The sequence below is a fragment of the Ranitomeya imitator genome, chromosome 4 (assembly GCF_032444005.1).
Source record: "Ranitomeya imitator isolate aRanImi1 chromosome 4, aRanImi1.pri, whole genome shotgun sequence".
Taxonomy (NCBI): domain Eukaryota; kingdom Metazoa; phylum Chordata; class Amphibia; order Anura; family Dendrobatidae; genus Ranitomeya; species Ranitomeya imitator.
Window position 1 is genome coordinate 54,579,827 of NC_091285.1, and position 20,275 is coordinate 54,600,101.

At 44.0% G+C, this 20,275-nt stretch overlaps 1 protein-coding gene across 11 annotated transcripts in view; it reads right to left on the reverse strand.

Moving 5' to 3' along the window:
* Positions 1-20,275, reverse strand: part of LOC138675454 (protocadherin gamma-A4-like) — a 732,953-nt gene that overhangs the window by 348,229 nt on the left and 364,449 nt on the right. The window contains exon 1 of one of the 11 annotated variants that reach the window (XM_069763673.1): positions 6,420-9,123. The exons of 9 other annotated variants lie outside the window; for them this stretch is intronic. In XM_069763673.1, coding sequence (XP_069619774.1) covers positions 6,420-8,855 — 2,436 coding nt within the window. In that variant the 5' untranslated portion in view covers positions 8,856-9,123. Of the gene's footprint in view, positions 1-6,419; positions 9,124-20,275 lie in introns of those variants that run through there. One more of the 11 variants, XM_069763678.1, reaches the window with a different exon arrangement.

Below are 20,275 nucleotides of genomic sequence, written 5' to 3' on the forward strand. Positions count from 1 at the left end.
CAACCTTTGATTTTTTTGGTTTGTGTCCTTTTCATTTTAAGCAGATTGCTCCACTGAGATTGGGGTGGCTGGGATCTATAGTTGTGTTCAGCTGGAGTAATCATTCCCCTTCCATTGCTAACTGGAAAGCACTACACCCTGCAAAAACTCCCAGTTTACTGCTGAGAACTGCAAGATTTAGTTTTACTCTGGTTCAGTCTTGAACTAGATTTCCTTCTTGATTGTTATATTCCCATTGTCTGGACATGGCCCTATTGTACTTTGACTGCCCTACTTCTGATGCTATTCTGCACCATCAGCCAGCAGTTGACTCCATGGCCAAAACTATATAATGGAGTGACTTGCGCAAAGCCTGTCCATGGTAACCCTTTTAGATCTGCCAGGCAACCCCTGACAGACCTAATTAACAGACATACTATGCCAATCAATATCTAATTACATTGCCAGTCGCCCTGTGTGCACTCGGGTGGTCTCTTAGCATTTGTGACTGCTCAGAGATTTAGTTTTCCTTGCCACAGCTGCATGATTTGCGGCTACTAGACATCTTGATTACATGTGGGGATTTCCTAGCAACCAATCAACCCCCACATGTACTCAGGCTGGCTAGCAGCTGTAAATCATGCAGCTGCATCAACAAAAACTAAATTTCCGAGCAGTCCTAAATACTTGGAGACCACACGAGCGTGCTCAGGAAAACCCAAGCAACGAGTGCACTTGCTCATCACTAGTCATCATGCCTCTGTGGACATACACTACCATTCAAAAATTTAGTGTCACTTAGAAATGTCCTCATTTTTGAAAGAAAAGCACAGTTTTTTCCAATGAAGCTAAAATTAACTGATTCAGAAATACACTCTATACATTTGTAATGTGGTAAATGACTATTCTAGCTGCAAACATCCGGTTTGCAATGCAATATCTTCATAGGTGTATAGAGGCCCATTTCCAACAACCATCCCTCCAGTGTTCTTATGGTACTTTGTGTTTGCTGTGTAAGAAGGCTAATGGATGGTTAGAATACCCTTGAAAACCCTTGTGCAACTATGTTAGCACAGCTGAAAACAGTTTGGCTGAGTGGAGAACCTATTAACCGGACCTTCCTTTGAGCTAGTTGAGAATCTGGTTCCATTAAACTCTCAAAATGGCCATAAAAAAGAACTTTCATGTGAAACTCAACAGTCTATTCTTGTTCTTAGAAATTATGGCTATTCCAAGCGAGAAATTGCCAAGAAACTGAAGATTTCCTACAATGGTGTGTACTACTCCCTTCAGAGGAGTGCACAAACAGGCTCTAACCAGAGTAGAAAGAGAAGTGTGTGGCCCTGTTGCACAACTGAGCAACAAGGCAAGTACATTAGAGTCTGTAGTTTGAGAAATCGACGCTTCACAGGTCCTCAATTGGCAGCTTCATTAAATAGTACACGCAAAACGCCAGTGTCAACGTCTATAGTGAAGAGGCGACTCCGGGATGCTGGCCTTCAGGTCAGAGTGCCAAAAAAAAGACATATCTGAGACTGGATAATAAAAGGAAAAGATTAATATGGGCAAAAGAACACAGACATTGGACAGAGGAAGATTGGAAAAAGTGTTCTGGACAGATAAATCCAAGTTTGGGGTGTTTGGATCACACAGAAGAACATTTGTGAGATGCAGAACTGAAAAGATGTTGGAAGAGGGCCTGACGCCATCTGTCAAGCATGGTAGAGGTAATGTGATCATCTGGGGTTGCTTTGGTGCTGGCAAATGGTAGATTTGTACATGGTAAAAGGGATTTTGAATAAGGAAGGCTATCACTCCATTTTGCAACGCCATGACATGCCCTGGGGACAGTGCTTGATTGGAGCTAATTTCATCCTACAACAGGACAATGACCCAACTCACACCTCTGAATTATGCAAGAACTATTTAGGGAAGAATCAGGCAGCTGGTATTCTATCTGTAATGGAGTGGCCAGCGCAGTCACCAGATCTCAATCCCATTGAGCCGTTGTGGGAGCAGCTTGACCGTATGGTACGCAAAAAGTGCCTATCAAGCCAAACCAACTTGTGGAAGCGGTTTCAGGAAGCATGGGGTGAAATTTCTCCAGCTTATCTCAGCATATTAACTGCTAGAGTACCAAAGGTCTGCAATGCTGGAATTGCTGCAAAGGGAGCATTCTTTGACAAAAGCAAAGTTTGAAGGAGAAAATTATTATTTAAAATAAAAATCTTTTTTCCAACCTTGTCAGTGTCTTGGCTAGATTTTCAATTCATTTGGCGACTCATTTGATGAATAAATGTTAGGAGTCGAGTTCCCGCCGCTGCACAGGGGGAATCTCATACCATGTCTGCTGCGGTCTCCGATTCTGTATCAGCCGCGGTGGAGTCTGCTCAATGGAGACGTCTGTCCCAACGCCTCGCTCAGTTTGATATTGTACAAAGGGTTACTGCTGCCTTTCCAGGGTCTGCTATTGTACCCTTTACTGGTTTGCGGCAAGCAGGCTTTTCTGGGACTAAGTCCTGCTTTGCACACACTGAGCATGCCCACGGGAGGACCTCTCATTGGAGGTCGGGGATCACATGCTCAGGCCCTGTAGCAGCTCCCATTGGTCCTCCAGGAAGGTCCTGTAGGGCTGCAACTATAAAACATCCACACGTCCGCACGGCCATGCGCTAGTGTCAATTTATGTATGAGCTCAGCGACAGTGTGGCTGTGTTTGTATGCAGTCAGGGACCTGACTGAAATAAGCCCCTAGAATGCTGGCACCTCCAGCGAGGAGTTTCATGTGTGTGTATTCAGGGGCCCAGCTGAGATAAGCCACTAGAATGCTGGCACCTCCGGTGAGGAGTTTCATGTGAGTGGATTCAGGGCTGGCGTATAGCCATTAGAATTCCGGCTCCACCGGAGAGGAGCTGCGTGTTTGCAGTTGCCTGCATAACCTCTATCTGCTCTACTAAGGAGCTGTGTTACTCTGTGAGCTAAACAGGGCACAGCGTTCCCTTTGCTAACAGACTCTGTGAAGTAACAGAGTTTGCTTATACTACTATATTGTACCGCCATATCTAGCAGCAGGTTCTTTCCTGCACGGTGGATCTCGGGTTGCGAACGCACCTACTACTTCTAATAAATATATATTCGGTGCGTTCCACCAACCCTAACAATAAAAGTATGAGTTTTCATGGAAACCACAAAATTGTCTGGGTTTCCCTAATCTTTTGATCGGTAGTGTAACATGATTTGTAAAAATGTCATCACTGCTGGCAGTTTCTAAATCTTCCACTCTAACAATGTGCAGTAAGCGAGTGTGCACACTCAGACTTATCTGTATGCTGCCCATGCCTAGGGAGGCAGCGGTAACTTATGACACATCTAGCTGACAGATTTGCCTCGCTGGTGGTAAGGCTAGGATCACATTGCGTTAGGGCAGTCCGTTTAGCGCATAGCGCTACGGACTGCGCTAACGCAATGTCCCAAAAGGGATCGCATTAGCCGATCCCGCTAGCGCAGATCCCCAATCTGCGCTAGCGAGGAATGGACCGCGAACACTGCAAGGTCCGTCACTCAAATGACGGCACATCGCTAGCGATGCGTTCGCCATTACAATCAATGGCGGCGTTAACGGACTACGTTACACCGCGTTATGCCGCAGTGTAACGTATTCCGTTAAACGGGGGTCACATAATGCAATGTGACCCTAGCCTAACAGTTAAGGTAACGTCACACTAAGCAACTTTGCAATGAGAACGACAACGATCCGTGACGTTGCAGCGTCCTGGATAGCGATCTCATTGTGTTTGACACGCAGCAGCGATCTGGATCCCACTGTGCCATCGCTGGTCGGAGCTAGAAGTCCAGAACTTTATTTCGTCATCAGGTCGGCTTGTATCATCATGTTTGACATCAAAAGCAATGACGCTAGCAACGTTTTACATGGAGCTAACAACCAGTGAGAACGATAAGTGAGTCGCCGTTACGTCACTGGATCGCTCCTGCATCGTTCTGGAGTTGCTGTGTTTGACGTCTCTACAGCGACCTAAACAGCGACGCTGCAGCGATCGGCTTGCTGTCTATATCGCTGCAGCGTCGCTGAGTGTAACGGTACCTTTAGTTGATTCCTGCATAACCACTTCCTCCTTGGGCATGCGCAGTTCGTCTTTTAAGCTGGGTCAAAGTGAGTGATGTCAGAGAAGTATGACAAGATCCAGCCCACAATTACTACAGTCACAATGCGAGCAAGCATTACAAATGGTTTTCATGACAAATGCAAAAAGTTATAAACACCAGTGTTTAAAAGCTGTAAATATAAAAACTTTTAAAATCATTGTCACATATTATATAATTAAAAGCATATGAAATCTTTTTAAAAAATGTAAAACATTAATGCTTTTTATTTTTTTACTTTTTTCAGAAAAATCCCTTTTAAGTACTCCAAATGCTTATGATACTGCTGCATGCCATCATAACCCTTGACAGGCACCATTTTCCATTACAGCTAATAGATGGCCACATACAGACACATGTAGCATAAACATCTCATGACAGAATGCCCCAATATTATGTTTTCAAAGCTGTTTAACTCACATTACACATCTTGGATATGTTGAGTCAAGAGAAAAGCTAGATATATAAACTGGAAATACGTTCTAAAGCTGTGTTATTTAGCTCATTAAGTAATTACAGTTAGAGTGAAAAAGTCATCTCTATGTAGCGCCCCATCCCAATAACAACAGAATGCACAAAAATGTCATATATCATGTCAACTTAAGCTCATACTTTAAGACACTAAAACAGCCATTGGCATAGAGCCAGATAGAATATGAATCATGTCTTTAGGACATTCATAGCACTGCTAGCAGCAAGCCTCTCAATGGGAAAAATAGCTGACTTTGAAGTAAAAATTAATATTAATGTTAATATGCAAATTATTTTTCCTTGATACAAACATATTCCTATAAATAACATGGTTGGAATTAAACTTCTTCTTTTCCAAACACATATGTTCTATTTTCTGAATTCAGTAAATTCTCCTAAAAGAATCTAGAGATACATATTAGTCAAAACTATTAAAAGAGCAGATTTCAGATGAATATGAATTATTTGATTGAGACTTTATGTTTAGGTTTTATGCAAGATTTATTTCAGGGAACTGTCAGCTAGAAATCTATGGGTAGCCTGTTGTAGAGCAGGAGGAACTGAACAGATTGATACAAAGGTTTCATGATTCTTGGGTTAGAAGTCAAGTGGGTTGTCCTAATCATTGACTGACAGCCTTAACAGACCAAGTGTACAAAAGAGCTGTCAATCACTATTTAGGGCCACCTATTTAACTGAAGCAAAACTAACAGGGATTTTGATTAATTAAAAAAAGCAAATTCTACCAAATATTTTACCACAAAACTATTTTTTTTACGTATTCAGCCTGCTGGCCGATCAGACAGCCTATATCCAATGTAACATAGTAACATAGTAACATAGTAACATAGTTAGTAAGGCCGACAAAAGACATTTGTCCATCCAGTTCAGCCTATATTCCATCATAATAAATCCCCAGATCTACGTCCTTCTACAGAACCTAATTGTATGATACAATATTGTTCTGCTCCAGGAAGACATCCAGGCCTCTCTTGAACCCCTCGACTGAGTTCGCCATCACCACCTCCTCAGGCAAGCAATTCCAGATTCTCACTGCCCTAACAGTAAAGAATCCTCTTCTATGTTGGTGGAAAAACCTTCTCTTCTCCATACGCAAAGAATGCCCCCTTGTGCCCGTCACCTTCCTTGGTATAAACAGATCCTCAGCGAGATATTTGTATTGTCTCCTTATATACTTATACATGGTTATTAGATCGCCCCTCAGTCGTCTTTTTTCTAGACTAAATAATCCTAATTTCGCTGATCTATCTGGGTATTGTAGTTCTCCCATCCCCTTTATTAATTTTGTTGCCCTCCTTTGTACTCTCTCTAGTTCCATTATATCCTTCCTGAGCACCGGTGCCCAAAACTGGACACAGTACTCCATGTGCGGTCTAACTAGGGATTTGTACAGAGGCAGTATAATGCTCTCATCATGTGTATCCAGACCTCTTTTAATGCACTCCATGATCCTGTTTGCCTTGGCAGCTGCTGCCTGGCACTGGCTGCTCCAGGTAAGTTTATCATTAACTAGGATCCCCAAGTCCTTCTCCCTGTCAGATTTACCCAGTGGTTTCCCATTCAGTGTGTAATGGTGATATTGATTCCTTCTTCCCATGTGTATAACCTTACATTTATCATTGTTAAACCTCATCTGCCACCTTTCAGCCCAAGTTTCCAACTTATCCAGATCCATCTGTAGCAGAATACTATCTTCTCTTGTATTAACTGCTTTACATAGTTTTATATCATGTGATAGTTTCATTTTACATTAGGACATGTTAAACACAATGGTCAATGCTCCTCACCTGAATCACATCGCTGAAGTCGCTATTTATTGAGAATGACTCTTCATCATTCAGTATGTCCTTCAGCTGAGGGAAATCCAAGGGCCTTAAGAAAGTGAAATCAGTTCTTTCCAATGCTGGTGAAATACAGGTACTATAACATTGATTTGTAGGACGAGTCAAAGTCTTAACCTCCATGTATTTTAAGGTACCATCTGAATTGAGATGAAGCGTTGGCTGATGGGGACATTGCAAGTCATTAACTTCAGAGCCACCAAAGCATGTACTGGAGCTTTGGTCATTATTTGTCCTTATGCATCTTATTGTCAGAACAATGAATGTGATGATTGCTACTGTACTGACAGCAGCAAGTGAAATTATTAAATATAATGTTATGTCTGATGGCTCATTGTGAGCTGTCTGATAATCTTGTGACTTAGGAGTTTCATCATGTATCACCTCTTCGAAGGAAACATAGATTGTAGCTGTGCTTGATAAGGCTGGATTTCCATTGTCTTTAACCAAAACCAGAATGGTGTACAAGCTTTCATCAGACTCAAGCAAACGTCTCATCATTCTTATCTCCCCTGTATGTGCAGCTATTTTAAACATGGAAGGATCCGATGAATCTAAAATGCTATATGAAAGCCATGCGTTATAACCTGAATCTGCATCTACTGCTGTTATTTTGGTGATCAAGTATCCTGCAGATGCAGGACGAGGTATTCTCTGATGCTCAATGGCCTCTCTAGTCAAAACTGGGTATAGGATTTTTGGATAATTATCATTTTGATCTAATATAAATATATAAAGGGTGGCATTTGACTTTAATTTTGGAGACCCTTGATCTTCTACAAAAACCTTAACTTCTAAAAGTTGTATATGCTCATAATTGAAAGAACGCTGAGCATAAACTTTGCCATTGCTTTCACTTACATATATGTAAGAAGATATTGGAGAACCTGCAATATAAGTTTCTGATACAGAAAACCTTAGTTGGGAATTTTCTCCTTCATCTGCATCTGTAGCAAACAAAGTGCAAAGTAAAATTCCAGGAACATTATTCTCATATATGTAGGCATTGAAATAATGATGTGAAAAGATGGGAGGATTATCATTGACATCGGAGATATTGAGCACAATTGTCCTCTTTGTATTCATTGGTGGCAAGCCTAAATCAGTGGCGACTAAGTATATGGTATACTGAGGCTTAATTTCCCTATCTAAAACACCATCTGTGATCAAAGAATAGTGATTTTCAAATGATTTAAATTTAAAAGGAATCCCTGGTGATATTTCGACTTGCACTTCTCCATTTTTCCCTGAATCACGATCAATAATATTAAACAGTCCAACTACTGTGCCAATAGGAGTATTTTCTGGAATTGAGTTTTCGAGTGAAGTCACATACACTTCAGGAGGATTATCATTGGAATCTTCAATTTCTACTTGAATGACGCAATGTCCTTCCATAACTGGAACACCTTTATCTCTTGCCCTTACATAGAGTTCATAGAAACTAGATTCTTCAAAATCAATATGTCCCTGAACATGAATCTCTCCAGAATGTGGGTCAAGCTTAAACAATTTCCCTGCTGAATTCAGGCTGTGGTCTTCAAGAGAATACTCAATATCACCATTAGGACCCCCATCCAGATCAGTAGCATTAAGTTTAATTAATAATGTCCCAGGCATAATATTTTCTATTACACTAATCTTGTACACAGGCTGATCAAATGTTGGAGGGTTATCATTGTTATCTAAGACGTGCACAGTTATTTTTGTTGTCCCTGATCTCTCCGGATGACCACCATCTAAAGCAGATAATATAAGGTGATGTTCTGCTATCTCTTCTCTGTCTAAAGCATTTTCTAATACTAATTCGGGAAAAAGCTTGCCGTCTTTTAGCTTCTTGACATTCAGTGAAAAGTACTGACTTGGACTCATCTCATATGAACTTACAGCATTAGTGCCTACATCCAGGTCAATGGCATTCTCTAAAGGGAACCTCAACCCTGGAGCTGCAAGTTCAGCTATTTTTATCAGTCTCTCGTTATTAATAAAATGAGGTGAATTGTCATTTATGTCCAAAACCTCAATGAACAAACGAAATAACTCTAAGGGTTTCTCTATTATTAATTCTACAGGCAACAAGCAGCTTGAACTTAGACCACACAGGCTTTCCCTGTCGATCTTTTCATTCAGAAGCAAATCTCCAGTTTCCAAATTAAGGATAAAATATCTCCTGCTTTCTTCAGATCCTAGTCTCAGTCTCCGATCAAAAATTTGTTCAGCATTCAATCCCAAATCACGAGCTACATTTCCTACGATCGTTCCAGGCTCAGATTCTTCTACGATGGTATAATGTAACTGAGCACAAACCCTTCCCAAATATCCAAGTGAAAAAACATAAAATACTTGCCATTTCCAAGCATTCCATTTCTTCTTTAAGTCCATTTTAATGAAATACTTTGAGAATGATGGGTACAAGATGTCAGGTTGTTAGACGAACTCCCAAATCATCCTATGGTCTTGAATAATCCAGCAAAGCAAATTCAGTCCTTACTAACTCTTCCTTTTATGAAAGCGACTTTGCATAGCTTTGTTATTACTGATCAAAGTGAGGGAGAGGGAGGGTGACTCACAGACGGGGGTGGAGAAAAGAAAGACAGCAAAAGCAGATATTAGATGTTAGCTCCCTAGATTATTGGTTCAGAGTTACTCCCACTCTTCCAATGACTAAAACTGCTCTGGCATTACAATACGTACTTATATCGTAGCATTAATAAGTACAGAACAACTTGTATCTTCCAATGTTCATTTATCAACATTTGACGACAAATACATTTCCAAACAATTAAAATCTGCAGTAGAAACCCGTCGCTATCATAGAGTTATATACTGTATATTTCCCTGCAGCAGATGGATCCACGATACAGTTAACAAGTTAGTCCGTACCGTAAAAAGAAATTCAAGCACTTGACATATTGTAATTACACATTACTAATTCTACCATGGAGATATGCAAATCTTAGAAAAGATATTACTCCTTTCAGAATAAAAAAATCTTAAGGCACATTTTACTGAACTAAATAAATGATAAAACTAATCCTTTTCATGCGACAATGCAGAAATGAATGTATTTACCCTGTTTTGTATACACTAAATTGAATCCAAGACTCTGATCTTTTTCCAAGAACACGTGGGTACAAAATGCTGAAGCCCCGTCTGTTACTGTGTTGTTAAAAAAAGGGACTGAGTGGGCAGCTATCTCATAATCCTAGAGATTAACACTAAATTTTTCTGCTTCACCGACAAGATTCCTTTATTTTTTACTTCCAAAACTGATTGTACGTAGCAACATAATAAAAAGTTCAAATATCCAACAGTAATTTTAAGCAAATAAACAGAATCATGAATGGAACCAATGGGCTTGTCTTATCAAGCCCAGCATTGCTCCCTTTGATGAGCAGATGTGCTGGGCTCCGATGTTCCTGATTCATGAAGAGGTAAGGCTGTGCACTCTCAATGTATTTTTGTCTCAATTTTTCTATTCAGTTTTGTCACAAAATCTGAAGGGTTTCCTGATGCAAAGTGAATGAGAACCCTGAAGTCTCATGTACACACTGCTTACTTTTGACCTGCAGGTTTGGAACAGATTTATATCTTCAGCAGGTCAATTCTTTCAACATTTTTTCTGCAGATTTCACCCATACTAATGAGTGAGAAGTAATCTGCAACAAAAACAAATGTAAAAAATGTGTCAAAAATGCTGCAAAAAGGTGGTTATTAAAAACCTTCATTTTTCTTGCCAAGAGATGCAGAAATCTTGCTGAAATTTCTCCACCAAATACTTAACGTGTGCACATATCCTAAGCCTCCTCATAAATCAGGAGCTGATGAGTGGCATACACCTGTGTGAGATTCTCACAACAAATCTTACTCCAGTCCCAAGCAAATGCATGAATTTGGTGGTCATCACACCCCTGTCCTGCACTCCTTGTCAGTGCTGGGAAAAAACAGACCGACAATTCCAAAAGTCACACATTTTTACAGCATCCATGGGTTACGCCAAAATTATGCAACTTTTCAAACCTTTATACGGTAGAATACTGCTATAAATGCTCAAATAATGCTGATCCCTCAGTGTCTGGTGATGTTTAGAGGATCTTATCATTCTTATTAATGATACTAATCCTCACTGTGACATTACTGCTTAGAGGAGGACATCCACTGTCTCTAGTCATCACCTGGAACTGAAATTCCCACAACTGTTCCTAGTCAAATGATGTCTGGGAATAGAGAACTCTGGTCTCTGAGTTTATGGAAATATATGAGGACAACGGGATATTATCTTTGTTATTATTAAGAATTGAGTATGTAATTTTAGCATTTTCATTGATATCATTATCTGATGCTTGGACACTACGCATTGAAATTCCATGAATATCATTTTCTTGCACACTGATAGCATAGCTGTCTTTCTCAAAAATAGGGGACTTGTTATTAACATCAAAAATACTTAACTGAATAGTTTTGTCAGGAGATAGTTGGGAAGATCTATTATCTATAGTTTTATATTATACATTATAGTAAGACATGGTTTCTCTATCAACAGAAGTTGAAGTGACTAATTTGTAATAATTAGCAATCTTCTGGAATCATATAATGTAGAGATGTGGTTGTAACTTCAGGGGCATTGTCATGTAAATCATTAATATGGATCAAAACTTTGCACTGAATTTCATCTTTGGCCTCTACTGTTTAGTCATATCTTTCTTTAAACTCATAGTCTGAATCTCCAATTACTGCAATTTTTCCGTTTGTTGGATCCATACTAAAAACTGGATATACACTTGTGCTCAAAAGTTTACATACCCCGGCAGAATTTTTGCTTTCTTGGCCTTTTTTTCAGAGAATATAAATAATAATAACACCAAAACGTTTTATCCAAAAGTTCACATACCCATACATAAAAGCGGAGTGAGTTTCTGGGATCCAGACAGATTCTTGCATCTTTCATCCAGCCACTGACATTTCTGGATTGTGAGTCATGGGGAAAGCAAAGGAATTGTCAACGGATGTACGGGAAAATGTAGTTGAACTGTATAAAACAGGAAAGGGATACAAAAAGATATCCAAGGAATTGATAATGCCAGTCAGCAGCGTTCAAACTGTGATTAACAAATCGAAAATCAGAGGCTCTGTAAAAACAAAACCATGGTCAGGTAGGCCAACAAAAATTTTGTCCACAACTTCCAGGAAAATTGTTCGGGATGCAAGGGAAAAACAACAAATAACATCAGCTGAAATACTGGAGGCAAATTTGCAATCATCAGCCTCGAAGCTGCGCATGGGACTTACTTGGACGTTCCAACATGATAACGATCCAAAACACAAGGCCAAGTCAACATGTCATTGGTTACAGCAGAACAAAGTGAAGGTTCTGGAGTTGCTATCTCAATCTCCTGACCTCAATATCATTGAGCCAGTTTGGGGATATCTCAAGCACACAATTCATGCTAGACAGCCCAAGAATTTACAGGAACTGGAGGCTTTTTGCCATGACGAGTGGGCAGCGTTAACATCTGAGAAAATAAAGAACTTCATCCACAACTACCACAAAAGACTTCAAACTGTCATTGATGTTAGAGGGGGCAATACACGGTATTAAGAAATTGGGTATGCGAACTTTTGATCAGGGTCACTTGTATGTTTTGGGTTGTCATTATGATTTAAAAAGAGAAAACACCGTAGTTTGACAATAAATGGCTTTACCCAACCACTAACCATGAATAGAGAAAAAGTTTTGGTGTTATCATTCATATTCTCTGAAAGAAAGCCAAGAAAGCAAAAAACTCTGCTGGGGTAAGTAAACTTTTGAGCACAACTGTATAAATTCCGGCATCTCACGAAATGAGTATGTTATCTGTTCATTCAAACCATCTTCTTCATCTACTGCATTTAACTGGAGAACCAGAAAACCAACAGGAACATTTTCATTTGGATCAATTTTGAAAGTATTTTTATTAAATTTGGGATTTGGGAGATTTGTCAATGTATATATTATTCCATAACTTCTGTAAAACAACATTCAAGGTCCACATCCCCCACAGAGCCTGACTTGTTCCCAGACACATCTATTAACTCACATTAAGCCTGGGATCACACTTGAAGGGACACTGTTACCATATTTTTGCTAATTCAACTGAGAGCAGCATGATATAATTAACAAGACTCCATGTTAGGGCTAGCGGAATGCACCGAGTAATAGGTACCGTATATACTCGAGTATAAGCCGACCCGAGTATAAGCCGACCCCCCTAATTTTGCCACAAAAAACTGGGAAAACTTATTGACTCGAGTATAAGCCTAGGGTGGAAATGCAGCATTTACCGGTGAATTTCAAAAATAAAAATAGATCATTATTTCCCCATAGCTGTGCCATATAGTGCTCTGCACCGTTCATTATTTCCCCATAGCTGTGCCCCATATAGTGCTCTGCACCGTTCATTGTGCCCCATTGCTGTGCCATATACGGTGCTCTGCACCGTTCATTGTGCCCCATTGCTGTGCCATATACGGTGCTCTGCACCGTTCATTGTGCCCCATTGCTGTGCCATATACGGTGCTCTGCACCGTTCATTGTGCCCCATTGCTGTGCCATATACGGTGCTCTGCACCGTTCATTGTGCCCCATTGCTGTGCCATATACGGTGCCATATGCTCCCTGCATGTCCCACATATATACACAGCTCTGCCGCCTGCATGTCTCACATATATACACAGCTCTGCCGCCTGCATGTCCCTCATATATACACAGCTCTGCTCCCTGCATGTCCCACATATATACACAGCTCTGCTCCCTGCATGTCCCACATATATACACAGCTCTGCTCCCTGCATGTCCCACATATATACACAGCTCTGCCGCCTGCATGTCCCACATATATACACAGCTCTGCTCCCTGCATGTCCCACATATATACACAGCTCTGCTCCCTGCATGTCCCACATATATACACAGCTCTGCTCCCTGCATGTCCCACATATATACACAGCTCTGCTCCCTGCACCGTTCATTGTGCCCCATAGAAATCTCTGCCACCGCCGCCGCTGCTGCAATAAAAAAAAAAACACATACTCACCTCCCTTGATTGCAGCTCCCGGCGTCTCGTTCCGGCGCCTCCATCTTCCCGGCGTCTCTGCTCTGACTGATCAGGCAGAGGGCGCCGCGCACACTATATGCGTCATCGCGCCCTCTGCCTGAACAGTCAGAGCGCAGACGCCGGGAAGATGGAGGCGCCGGCCGGGAAGATGGAGCGACGCCCGGCGGCTGGAACGAGGACAGGTGAATATGACATACTCACCTAGTCCTGGCGATCCTCGCGCTGTCCCTCTGCCTGGTCTTCGGTGCCGCAGCTCTTCCTGTCAGCGGTCACCGGCACCGCCGATTAGAGGAATGAATAGGCAACTCCGCCCCTATGGGAGGTGGAGCCGCTTATTCATATCTCTAATGAGCGGTCCCACGTGACTGCTGAAGAGGGGAAGAAGCTGCAGCACAGAAGACGGGGAGGAAGGCAGGGACAGCGCGAGGATCGCTGGGACTAGGTAAGTATACCTCAGCGCCCTCACCCCCTCACCCGCCGACCCTGCCACCCACATTGACTCGAGTATAAGCCGAGAGGGGCACTTTCAGCCCAAAAATTTGGGCTGAAAATCTCGGCTTATACTCGAGTATATACGGTAGATAGCTACAAGGTGCGTTCGCAGCCCGGGATCCACCGTGCAGAGATATCTGCTGCTAAGTAAAGGCGGAAGGACTCTGAGCTCACACGTGGGTTAGGCTTCACGCCGTGTGAACTGGTAGCGAACTCTGTTTCCTCACAGAGTCGCGCTGTACACGAAGCTAATGCCCTAACTAGGCTAATTGCCCCCACTGACGCTAGCTGCCTGCCTGAGTGTACAGTCCCAATGCTAACAGCTTCACACCACATAGAACTGAGTGGTATAGTATCCACTGGCATAAGCCAAAACACATTTGATACTAGCGCATGGCCGTGTGGCCATGCGAGCCTTAAATAGCTGCAGCACGTACAGGACCCTTCAAAGAAGGACCAATGGAATTGCTGCAGTACCTGAGCATGTGACCCTAGATCTCCATTGAGAGATCTTGCCCTGGGCATGCTCAGTGTGCAAAGCAGAACTTAGTCCTAGCATCTGCAGGACCTTCCGTGAGAAGGACCAATGGAAGTCGCTGCAGTACCTGAGCATGTGACCCTAGATCTCCACTGAGAGATCTTGCCCTGGGCATGCGCAGTGTGTGCAAAGCAGGACTTAGACCCAGAAAAGCCTGCTCGCCGCAGATCAGTGCAGGGTACAATAGCAGAGCCTGTAGAGGCAGTAGTAACCCTTTGCACAGTATCTGTCTCAGTGAGACGCTGGGAGCGACGTCTCCGCTAAGCAGGCTGCACTGCGGCCGATGCAGAATGGGAGACCGCAGCAAACACGGATCGAGATTCCCCCTGTACAGCAGAGGAAACTCGACTCCTAACATTACCCCCCCTAGGGCCCCCCTCCTTGAGCCTCGCTATGCTCAAAAGCTGCAATGAGCAGCGGAGCCTGAATGTGCTCCACAGGCTCCCAAGTTCTATCCTCTGGACCATAGCCCTTCCAGTCCACCAGATAAAATTTCTTGCCACATACAACCTTGCACACCACGATAGCATTCACCTCAAACTCATCCGTGGATAAACCCGATGTCCCGGCAGATGACTCAGAAAACCGGGACAAATGAACGGGCTTTAAGAGGGAAACGTGAAAAGTATCTGTGATACAAAGGCGTGGAGGAATAGCCAAACGGTAGACCACAGGGTTGACCTGTTCCAGAACCTTGAATGGGCCAATGTAGCGAGGCGCAAACTTAGTGGACTCAACTCGCAGCCTGATCTTAAGGGTGGAGAGCCACACTAAGTCACCAGGAGCAAAGGTCGGAGCGGGGCGCCGGTGTGTATCAGCAGAAACCCTCATTCTCTCCTTGGAGGCCCGGATGGCATCCTGTGTGCGGTCCCAGATATCACGTGCCTCCACCGCCCAGGCTGCCACCCTAGAATCGGTGGATGACATGGGCATGGGCACAGGGACACGCGGATATTGGCCATAATTAAGGAGAAAAGGAGTCTGACCAGTGGAATCGGCTACGACGTTGTTCAATGCAAATTCCGCCCAAGGTAGCAAAGATGCCCAGTCATCCTGCCTAGCAGAGACAAAATGTTGCAAGTATGTCACCAGAGTCTGGTTGGTTCTCTCTACCAACCCATTCGTCTCGGGATGATATGCAGAGGAGAGATTCAGCTCTATGCTGATTAAACGGCAGAGCTGTCTCCAAAACCGAGACGCAAACTGGGGACCCCGGTCGCTGACAATTTTATCAGGCATTTCATGTTAGCGGAAAATATGCTTTATGAACAACGCTGCCAAGGCCCGTGCAGAAGGTAACCGTGGAAGCAGCACCAAATGCTCCATCTTGGAAAAATGATCGGTGACTACCCAGATAATGGTGCACTACGAGACTTGGGTAAGCCCACCGCGAAGTCCATCCCAACCATCTCCCAGGGCCTGTCTGCCACCGGCATGGGGTAAAGTAACCCAGCAGGCCGTTGTCGCGAAGACCGATTCTGAGCGCAGGAGACACACGTCCGAATATAGTCCCCGACGTCACGAGCCATATGCGACCACCAGTACGTCCTTGCCAAAAGCTCAGATGTCCTCTTGGTCCCAAAATGTCCACCCACTCTGGACGAGTGAGCCCAAGAGAGAACCTCCGGTTGCAAATTCGCTGGTACGAAAGTCTTGCCCGGGGGCACGGACTCTAGCAAAACCGGAGCCACAGTTCTCAGGCTCTCAGGAGGGACAATAAGCCGGGGCTCCTCCTCCTCCTCATCAGATGACACTAAGGAGTGGGAGAGAGCGTCGGCACGAATGTTCTTCTCCCCAGAGAGAAAATGTAGAGTAAAATGGAACCGGTAGAAGAACAGGGACCATCTAGCCTGTCGAGAATTCAGCCGCTGGGCCGTCTGAATATATACCAAGTTCTTGTGGTCAGTGAACACTTGGAAGGGAAAGCGAGCTCCCTCCAAGAGGTGTCTCCACTCTGAAAAAGCCCACTTCATGGCTAGCAACTCCCTGTCCCCGATGGAATAATTCCTCTCCGCTGGTGTGAAGGTCTTGGAGAAGAAGAAGCAAGGATGCTTCCGACCTTGAGCATCCTTTTGGAAAAGGACTGCTCCAGCACCAACGGATGAGGCATCCACCTCCATGACAAATGGCTTATCTACATCGGGGCGATGTATGATGGGAGCGCTAGCGAAGTGTGATTTAACCCCTTTCTGACCTCGGACGGGATAGTACGTCCGAGGTCAGATCCCCTGCTTTGATGCAGGGCTTCGCGGTGAGCCCGCATCAAAGCTGGGACATGTCAGCTGTTTTGAACAGCTGACATGTGTCCGTAATAGGCGCGGGCAGAATCGCGATCTGCCCGCACCTATTAACTAGTTAAATGCCGCTGTCAATCGCAGACAGCGGCATTTAACTACCATTTCCGGCCGGGCGGCCGGAAATGACGTCATCGCCGACCCCCGTCACATGATCGGGGGTCGGCGATGCTTCAGAATAGTAACCATAGAGGTCCTTGAGACCTCTATGGTTACTGATCCTCGGCAGCTGTGAGTGCCACCTTGTGGTCGGCGCTCACAGCACACCTGCAATTCTGCTACATAGCAGCGATCTGATGATCGCTGCTATGTAGCAGAGGCGATCGAGTTGTGCCTGCTTCTAGCCTCCCATGGAGGCTATTGAAGCATGGCAAAAGTAAAAAAAAAAAGTAAAAAAAAATGTGAAAAAAATAAAAAAATATAAAAGTTTAAATCACCCCCCTTTCGCCCCAATCAAAAAAAATCAAATCTACACATATTTAGTATCGCCGCGCTCAGAATCGCCCGATCTATCAATAAAAAAAAGCATTAACCTGATCACTAAACGGCGTAGCGAGAAAAAAATGTGAAACGCCAGAATTACATTTCTTTGGTCGCCGCGACATTGCATTAAAATACAATAACGGGCGATAAAAAGAACGTATCAGCACCAAAATGCTATCATTAAAAACGTCATCTCAGCACACAAAAAATAAGCCCTCAACCGACCCCAGATCATGAAAAATGGAGACGCTACAGGTATCGGAAAATGGCGCAATTTTTTTTTTTTTTTTTTTTTTTAGCAAAGTTTGGAATTTTTTTTCACCACTTAGGTAAAAAATAAACTAGTCATGTTAGGTGTCTATGAACTCGTACTGACCTGGAGAATCATAATAGCAGGTCAGTTTTAGCATTTAGTGAACCTAGCAAAAAAGCCAAACAAAAAACAAGTGTAGGATTGCACTTTTTTTGCAATTTCACCGCACTTGGAATTTTTTTCCCGTTTTCTAGTACGCGACATGCTAAAACCAATGATGTTGTTCAAAAGCACAACTCGTCTCGCAAAAAATAAGCCCTCACATGGCCAAATTGACAGAAAAATAAAAAAGTTATGGCTCTGGGAAGGAGGGGAGTGAAAAACGAACACGGAAAAATGAAAAATCCCAAGGTCATGAAGGGGTTAATCGAGAGAAAGGCCTTGGAGACCTCCTCTGACCACAACTTGGGATTTGCTCCCTTCTTGGTGAGGGCAACCAAGGGAGCTACCAAAGTTGAGAAGTGTGGGATGAACTGACGATAGTAGTTAATAAACCCCATAAAGCGCTGCACCGCTTTAAGTGAATGGGGTTCCTGCCAGTCCATCACAGCCTGTAGCTTGGCAGGATCCATAGCCAAACCCTGGGCAGAGATGATATAACCAAGGAAAGGCAAGGACTCCTGCTCAAACACACACTTCTCCAACTTGGCGTACAGGGAGTTTGCCCGTAAGAGGTCGAAGACTTTGCGAACATCTCTCCGATGGGAGTCAATATCTGGAGAGTAGATGAGAATATCATCCAGATAGACTACAACCGGGGTGATGAGCATATCCCGGAAAATGTCGTTCACAATGTCTTGGAAAATGGCTGGAGCATTACAGAGCCCAAAGGGCATCACTAGATATTCATAGTGCCCATCCCTGGTGTTAAAAGCCATCTTCCATTCGTCCCCCTCACGGATGCGAATCAGGTTGTAAGCACCCCGCAGATCTAATTTTGTAAATACCCTTGCTCCCCGTAGCCTATCAAAAAGCTCAGATATCAGGGGTAATGGGTACTTGTTCTTAATGGTGATGGCGTTAAGACCCCTGTAGTCTATGCATGGACGTAAGTCTCCAGTCTTCTTCTGTACAAAGAAGAACCCAGCCCCTGCAGGTGACACTGACTTCCTAATGAATCCTCTTGCGAGATTATCTTGGATGTACTGAGACATTGCCTCCGTCTCCGGGAGAGAAAACGGATAGACTCGACCCCGGGGAGGCTCAGCACCAGGCAAGAGGTCAATAGGACAGTCATAGGGGCGGTGAGGAGGAAGTGTCTCCGCAGCCCTTTTGGAGAACATGTCTGCATAGGGCCAATAGTGCTTGGGGAGAGATTAAAGATCTGCGGGTACCTGTGTTGTAGCAACCTGAACACACTCCCTCTGACATCTACCCTCGCAGGATTTACTCCATCCCAAAATTCTCCCAGAGGACCACTCTATATGAGGAGAATGATAGTGTAGCCATGGTATCCCCAACAGGACCTCATCAATTCCCTCAGGAATCACTAATAGGGAGATAATCTCCTGATGTGATGGAGACACAGAAAGCGTAATAGGAATGGTTTGGTGGGTAATCTGTGAGGGTAGTGTCAACCCATTTATCACTCGAATGGTTACTGGCTTGGCGAGCATCCCCAGGGGTATTGCGTGACGCTGGGCGAAAGTGGATGACATAAAATTACCCTCCGCCCCAGAGTCCACGCATAGCTCTACCATAAGAGTGGATGGGCCGATGGTAATTGTCCCTTTGAAGCACAATTTTGAGGCAAACGTCACCATGTCTAGTGTACCTCCTCCAACTGCCACTAGACGCTGACGTTTCCCGGACCGATGAGGACACTTGTTGGCAAGATGTCCTGACTGCCGGCAAACATGACAGACCTTATGTGCACGAGCGGACTGGGACTTGGATCCCGCTCGTGTCACCTCTGTGGCCTCATGTGACTCGGACGCCTGGACTGGAGATTCCAAAGGTCTGGCGAAGGTGGGAGCCAGCCAAAACCTCTGCCTACACTGGGCTTGCTCCAACCTTCGCTCGTGAAAACGAAGGTCTGTGCGAGTTGATACAGCTATGAGCTTCTCCAGTGTGGTGGGAATCTTCCTAGTAGCCAAAGCGTCCTTCACATGGTCAGCCAGCCCCCTCCAAAATATGGGAATGAGGGTTTTATCTGGCCATTCCAACTCAGACGCTAAAGTCCGGAAGTGAACAGCAAAATGACTGACCATGGTTGAACCCTGAGTCAAAACCAGCAGTTGGAGCGCTGTATCATGGGTGACTTGAGGTCCTAAAAAGACCTGCTTCAGAGTGTCCAGAAACTGAGGAACACTCCGCACCACATGATCGTTGCGCTCCCACAGCGGCGAAGCCCACTCCAACGCTCTGTCTGACAAAAGAGAGATTATGAATCCCACCTTTGCCCGCTCAGTGGGAAAACATGCAGCCAGAAGCTCGAGGTGTATACCACACTGGGTCACGAAACCCCTACAGGACTTACTGTGCCCTGAGTATCTCTCAGGCAAAGGGAGGTGAGATAGGGTCGGAACAGAGGTGGCAGTGGGTAAGGCTGCTGCAGCCACGCTAGCAGCCTGAACAGCTATTGCGGT